The 7361-nt window shown below is 42.7% G+C and overlaps 1 protein-coding gene across 1 annotated transcript; it reads left to right on the forward strand.

Annotated features, from left to right (window-relative positions):
- Positions 1 to 2186: 2186 nt before the first annotated feature.
- On the forward strand, positions 2187 to 5920 carry rtn4rl1b (reticulon 4 receptor-like 1b; the record flags this gene model as incomplete). Its single annotated transcript, XM_008299166.1, has 2 exons — positions 2187 to 2638; positions 3046 to 5920. Coding segments are annotated over 2 exons (1337 nt in total), but the record flags the coding sequence as incomplete, so codon positions are not given.
- Positions 5921 to 7361: the final 1441 nt, after the last annotated feature.

The following is a 7361-nucleotide window of genomic DNA, read 5'->3' on the forward strand; positions in this document are numbered from 1 at the left end:
TAATTACTGGAGTGAGAAGATCAGCTTTATGAATAATGGAATCTCTTGGATGAATTCCTGCTAAAAAAGAGGTGATTGAAATCTAATCTCAATACAAATATTAAAAAAAAAAAAAAAAGAAAAGAAAAACGGATTGTTTTGTTTTGCTTCTACAACGTGCTTCCTCAGTAAGGGTCATTACGCTAATAAAATGTGAACCAAACCAAATTAAATGAATAGGAGGCTTGCTTCTCCGGTACCTGGTGGATGCCGCTTAATGCAAATTTACCTCAAAAGAGCAGCTGGAAAATTTACTGTGTCTCGTCCTATTTGTCTGATAAATAAAGCAAAACCTGTATTTCCCAAGAGTAATGCAAGACATTTTCACCCATTTACTCTGTCAGCAGGTGTGAGGCTTGATACATCTTCATGGAAATGGCAAGCAGGGAGAAAGATTGAGATAAAAAAAACAAAAAAAAAACACCTGCAGAGCGACGAAACAGTGAAACATCATTGTTGTTTGGTCGCGACGGCGTGACAAATCCCGATACAGCCAGTAATATGCTAAAGAATCCATGTCCTAGCGCGGGTCACAGCGGTGAAATCAGAGGTCTAAATAAAGATAAGGCCTTTTGTAGCTCTCTCGTGGCATGTCACGGTTTCTCTAACACAACATATTCACCTGCATACCAGCACACATGAGCACACACTCACATTCAACCTTTTGACAGTGTTCAACCGTGAAGAATCACCTCATTTAGTGAGCACATTTCTGGTTTAGGAGGATGCATGCATTTCCATTGTTGCCCAGTGGCAGGGCTTAACAAATAGGATTAGATCCGTGCCCGAGAGAGCACACTCCTGTTCAGGTGGCACACAGCTCCCTGCTCCAGCTCTGCAACTAGACACAGAGAATTACTGTTAAAGGTCAGTGGAGTCAGACGCTGAATGTCACAGCTTAGCCACAGTTTGGCAAGAAAATACATCCAGGTAAATAGGCCTGTCTCTTGGTGGAGAGTAATTCTGCTCCTGAATTTCCAGCATAAAAGACCCAGGATTATAGGGTGAGTTAAAAGGCAACAGAGGCATATCGATTAGCGGCAGTGAATCAAGCCTTCACTATGCTGTGAATAATAAATTGAGTGGGAGACAGCCAGGGGTTGTCAGATGGAACTTTCATGATGGGCTCCGAGTTGTGCTCATTTCAGATGAGACTGTGGATAAGTCACATCTCCCATTTCAAGGATCTGGGGAATCATGTCACTGATCAGAAAGCGCCTCAGAGCAGCTTACTACGAGTTTAAATAAGCATTGCACGCCCCATTTAACAACACAAACGGACTGATCACAGCCTCCACTCCCCGCAAAGAACTGCCAATGGACTCAGGGAAGGGATTGGACTCTTAATAGCACATCTCCCGAAGGTGGCAGAGGATTGGAAAGGGTAAAAAATTTTCTGCAATAGCTGCATGTGTTGAATCAGACAAGAGTGTGGCACCAGGGATCCAGTCGGCTTCACTGAGACATCTTGTGACTCAGTGGAGCAGGTGTTATTGTTTGCTGTCTTCAATAGACTCCTCGTTGTGGGCCTAAACACACTCAGTGAATTGGGGATGTAAACTGTGAGCGAGAGGGTCCATATGTGTAGCGCGTTCTGTGCCATGAGTCGAAACAATCAGAGGAGACAATGTCGCTGCTTTGTGAAAACAAAGCACAAAATGGAGTCATGATGAGCAATGCATGTGCTTGATTGGCACAGAATCAGATGTTGGATTCAGATCAAAATCTGTTTGCTGTGGATTGTTTTTGTGGCCAATGTTGTTTGATTTCAATACATACCATGATGATAAGTTTAAGAATTTAGTATTTTAATGAACAAACTGTCATTAAATTTGCTACAAATACACTAAATTTTACAGCTTTATAATTTTAAAACAAGTTTCAGACATTCTCAATTGCCTGAGCTGCCACAGAGCAAACGATAGCATACAAACACTAAAAAATTGTCCTGTTCCTCCTTCATGTTGAGCCTGTTACAAGCTCATATCAGCTTTAGATGCAAATGCAGCCTCACAGATTCACCCGCATATCTGTAAATCTTTCATATATTCTTAACCTTTATAAGTTTGGAAGGAACTAAGTCTAAATGTCAAATCCTGACTTTGCACTGACTTCGTTCTCGTTTTTTTCTTTCTTGCTCTCTGCAGGCTGTGGGCTGGAGTTCCTGCTGGTTCTCTGTGGGCTCGAGCTTTCCTGGTCCTGCCCCCATCACTGTATCTGCTACACTGCACCCAGCACGGTCTCCTGCCAATCCCACAACTTTCTGTCGGTGCCTGAAGGCATCCCTCCTGATAGCGAACGTATCTTCTTACAGTACAATAAAATCCACCGTTTACTACGGGGCCACTTCAGCACCAACACCGTCACGCTCTGGATCTACTTCAACAACATCACGTACATCGAGCCCTCCACCTTCCATGGCTTCACATTGCTGGAGGAGCTGGATCTGGGAGACAACCACCACCTGCGCTCTTTGGCTGAGGACACCTTTCACGGGTTGAGTCGGCTCAGCTCGCTTCACCTGTACCGCTGTGGGCTCAGTTCGCTCCCCAATAACATCTTCCAAGGCCTCAGAAACCTACAGTATCTCTACTTGCAGGTACACTTTGCACAATCTGTTTGTAATTCGAAAAACTTAAAACTGAACTAACACATACCTAAATTCATCTAAACACAATTTACACAGCTTAATCCTAAACTCTGGTGCAGAATAAATGTTGTTCTGTTTATTCCTAGTGACTGTGGTGCTTCAAGTAAGCAACAAGCTAATCTTTAGGTATATTTTCACAAATCCCACTTGTGTACAAGACACAGATGACAGCAGATGATCACAGGAACAGTGTTTGATTTGTTTCCATGTTTGAACAGTAGTCCAAACATGACACATTGTGGGCATAATGATGATTACTAAATGTTTTTGTGGCATGTATTCAAAAGGAAAGGTTACAGTAACACACAACAGCAATGTTGGACTGTTGTAATTGCTCACTCTCTGTATCTCCTCAGGATAACCATCTGAAGTTCCTGCAGGATGACATATTTATGGATCTCCACAACCTGAGCCACCTGTTCCTACACGGAAACCGTCTGTGGAGCCTGAACCAGAACACTTTCAGAGGTCTTCGAGCTTTGGACCGTTTGCTTCTGCACCAAAACCAATTGGAGTGGGTTGACCGCTTGGCCTTCCACGACCTGAAACGTCTCACCACCCTCTACCTGTTCAACAACTCCCTGATAGAGCTGTCCGGACAGTGCCTGGACCAACTGCCCGCCCTGGAGTACCTGCGCCTCAACGACAACCCTTGGTCATGTGACTGTAAGGCTCTGTCGCTGTGGGAATGGTTGAAACGTTTCCGAGGTTCGACGTCTTCAGTGGGTTGCCAGGCGCCGGCTGATATGGTTGGGAAAGACCTCAAGGAGCTCCGCAAGGAGGACTTCCCCAACTGTTCGCCAACTGTTCCCAACTCCGAGTCCAGAGCCCAGACTAACAATTTATCTGGGACAGTGAATCCGAATCGTGGCGTAGCAGTGGGGTCTGGAGGGCAGACCCACATAGTTCACCCCTCGAGGCCCGGCCGTTCTCGGAACTGCACAAAGCCTCGCAACAGGGTGAGCAAGGGGAAGGGTGACAATGAGGTTCACCACTCGAAAGAGGTCATGGCAGACAAGGAGGATTCTTCCCCAGATTTCACGGAGGGGGGAAAACATGACCACACGTCCCCAGATGGCACGGTCACACGGAGGAAGCACAAGTGCCCCCGGACCACTGTTCGCCCCCCTAGTGGGGTCCAGCAAGCCAACAATAGGGCGACCTTATCCCAGTCCTTACTACATGTCTACGCCCTCTTTGTGGCCTTGATAGCGACAAATACTGACTACATTCTTCGTTGACCTTCAGAGGGCTTAGCGAATGCTAATCACAAAAAGAAAAAACACAGCCCTCAGACCCTCTCTTGCTCCTGCACTACAAGGCCTGGGTGTCTTTTATGTACGTGCGTGAGTGTGATTATATGTGTAAATGTCGTGTAGGGAGCTTTACTGTTCAGACTGAAACAGGTATCAAAGCATCAAACATCTACAAGAGAAAGACTCACAGCACAGGAATCCGAGGGACTGAGAAAGACAAAAGGTGAATGCAGACCAAGCTTGCACTGCCAATGCCAGTATGATTTCTTCACATCTTTGTGTCTTATATATTTTTGTTTCCTTTTGTTTTTCACTCAGCTGGAGCTCAGATAACCAAAATTTGGTAGAAAAAAAATTAAAAAAATAAGAGAGAGAGCAAAAGATTAAGAGATGACAGAGCAAGCAGGGTTCAACTTGCTATCTAGTTGGCTCTGAAACAAATGAGCTAGGTCTTCATGTGCTCCATTGAGCTTTAATTTGGAGTTTGTTATTAAGGAGGTATAAATAGAAAGTTGATGAACCTGTGAGGCCTCCAGCATAAGTCTTATCTCGCTCTCATCCTTTCCTTCTGTTGCATCCTTTGCAAACAACAGGTCCGAACAATTGGTTGTCTTTCTAATAAACAAAGACGTAAGCACGGCAATAAACTGTCAGTCAATAACAGACATCGGGATTTGCCATTCTCACTGCAGAGTGAAAATCTATAGCCGCAGATGTTTTAAGGCCATAAAAAGAACAAGCAGTCTGCTCATACGCTGTATGAAGCCGCAACACATTGTAACACCTACTCTCTATATAATGCTGGCTTTTTTCAGGTACTGTACCTTCTGCCTAACAGTCTTTCTGTTCACAACTCTTTCTGACATCTTCATTCACACCACTTTACTCCTTCTGTGCAACTGAAGATTAAGCTGCTAATTGTTTCAAGATGATGATGACTGCCATCCGCTACTTTGATTTGCTTGGGAAACAATGTGTGTCTCTGGGAGATCAAGCTGTGAATATCGAAGAAGTCTGTCTATATCTCGTGTCAGATGTTGTTCATTTGATTTTTTTAAGACACAAAACGGACCTAGAGATGGATTCCCTGCTGCGAGGGGGAGCCGACAGGAGCCTTAGAGGTGAATGGTCTAATTGGAGTGGAGGGGGAGGGGGGGTTTCTCAGTTTCCCGATGAGGTTGTGTCGAACTGATCCCTCCTCGGTGAGAGCATCCCCGCCCTCATTGGGAATGTGAGGAACGCGTTTTTTTTTTCCTCAATCACTTAACTTTGAAAGAGAACAAGACTCTAGAAAAAAATAAAAATGTGCGTGTACCTTAAATGACTCGATAATGAACAATCTGAATGGAGCATGGCAAAACTGGGATCATGCAGCGAGAATTACGCCTCTTTATTAACTGACGCGATTGTCTAAGGATGCGGGGGATCTAAGACCAAGACAATCGCTTCTGAAGTGATAAGAGGATGCGATGAAACGCAGACTGGCAGATGGACTATTACGGGACATCTTGCTGTACTTCTGGAAGCTTTCGTGCCTCCCCTTAAATGTACTGATACGATGGTGTTTGTATCGATGATGACGTGAACTGTACCAGTGACGACGGAGACGAGAGGACTTCTTGCAGTGCTGATATTAATCATTTACTGTATTACTATGAGAAAAAACAATATCAGTGACATCAATGATGATAACAGGGTTTTTTCTGCTCCTCCTGTCGGGAGGAGCGCTTCGATCTTTGGTTTTTCTGGTGATTCGTTTCATTTACGTATTTTTCCATGTTATATTTTTAGAAACCTTTTATTTGTCGAAGCACAATTCCTCACCTCCCTCCTTCTCGTTCTACTGTATGCCTACTCATCTTTTCTTTTTTTTCTTTTTCTTTGCCATAATAAAACTGTTCAGTAAGTTATCATCAAAGAACAACAGTACAAAAATGTTTATAAAGATATTAAAATCTATATCTTCTTATGTCTACCGGTGCAGTCTGCGTCTGATTATTGAGAACATAAGGCCGGGCGTGTTTGGAGAGACTCGATCCCCTTTTTTTTTTTTTGCTTTCCACTTCTTTTTGTTTCATTTAAAGCAGAAATGGATTCTGTCAGCAAATTTAGCTTCCCCCCCCTCTTCCTGTTTACCCCCTCTATCTTTGCTGTACTTTGCAATCTGTCTCCCCTGATCAGACGCTGCAGGCTAAACTACAGCTGCCTCCAACAAATGGATCTCCTCTTCCTGTTCACATCAAGGATTTAAGTAAATATTAACCCTTTTTTTTTTTTTTTTTAAATCAGCAACATATACAAGTACATGAAATAAGTTCCTGCCGGAGGGAAAAAGGAAACGCAGAGGTGACACACAAGCCGTGGTGTGATGCACTACAGTTCAATAAATCATTTAAAAGCACCGAGGATATTAATGAAAGTGTCACATGGAATCTGTAGATATTCCAGGCTATTATTATTATTAATGGGCCTTTAGAACATAAATTCTATTTCCTCTCTAAATTCCTCTCAACGTGATAGAAATTGATCCGCAAGTAAGTGTTCAATTTAACTTTTTTTTTTTTTTTTCCAATTTTTGCTCAATGATAAATGAGCACAGAAGGAGTGGTTGTATGCATGGATGGGAGAGTACTCAGTAATTATATTTAAATTGATAGCAGGTCTGGCATCTGGTATTTGATGCTCCTCTGCTCACCACTATAACCAGTTGTCACCTCTCTCCCAGCTCGTTCCAACACCTAAATGAACATCTAATAGCTATACTTTCTCTGCATCTAATGGTTTCCGTTTTTAGATTTCCTTCATATAGGGGTTTTTTTTTTTTACTTTTTTTTTTCCTGAAACAGTGAAGATGATTAAACTGAATGAAAAAGGAGCTACACCAGATTTTTATCACGCTACGTTTTACCACAATGCTACCTTAGCCCTAACCCAGAATCCTGCCAATTTCCGCAGCTTTGATGATGAAGCACACAGTTAAAGCGCTTCTTCTCATTTCAAAATCTTTGTTTAAATGGAGCCAAACGCATCCAGACGTGTGTATGTAGATTTTTCTGGACTCCGAGTCAAACTCATGAATAACAATCAAGCACAAAGTCAGCTAAATGATGATTTTTCTCTTTTCCATGTTCATGTTTGAATGACCTGAATGAGAAGTTAAATGATAAACAAGGGGGGAAAAAAATATGAGGCTTCTCTGCATTCATTTGTAACTATTTGCCAGAGCTGATGGGGTGTGGATTTTCTAATAAGCTTGTTCACATGCACACAAACATCCATCACTGTAATTTTGACAAAAGGAAAAAAAAAAAAAAAAAAAGGGAAACCATGATGTTAGTCAAGTGACGTGCCCAGAATTGCATAAATCCTATGGATACATTCCTATTTTCATTATCGGCTGTGCTTTTAACCCTGCC

This window comes from Stegastes partitus, unplaced genomic scaffold (genome assembly GCF_000690725.1).
Source record: "Stegastes partitus isolate 25-593 unplaced genomic scaffold, Stegastes_partitus-1.0.2 Scaffold1384, whole genome shotgun sequence".
In the NCBI taxonomy this organism is placed as follows: domain Eukaryota; kingdom Metazoa; phylum Chordata; class Actinopteri; family Pomacentridae; genus Stegastes; species Stegastes partitus.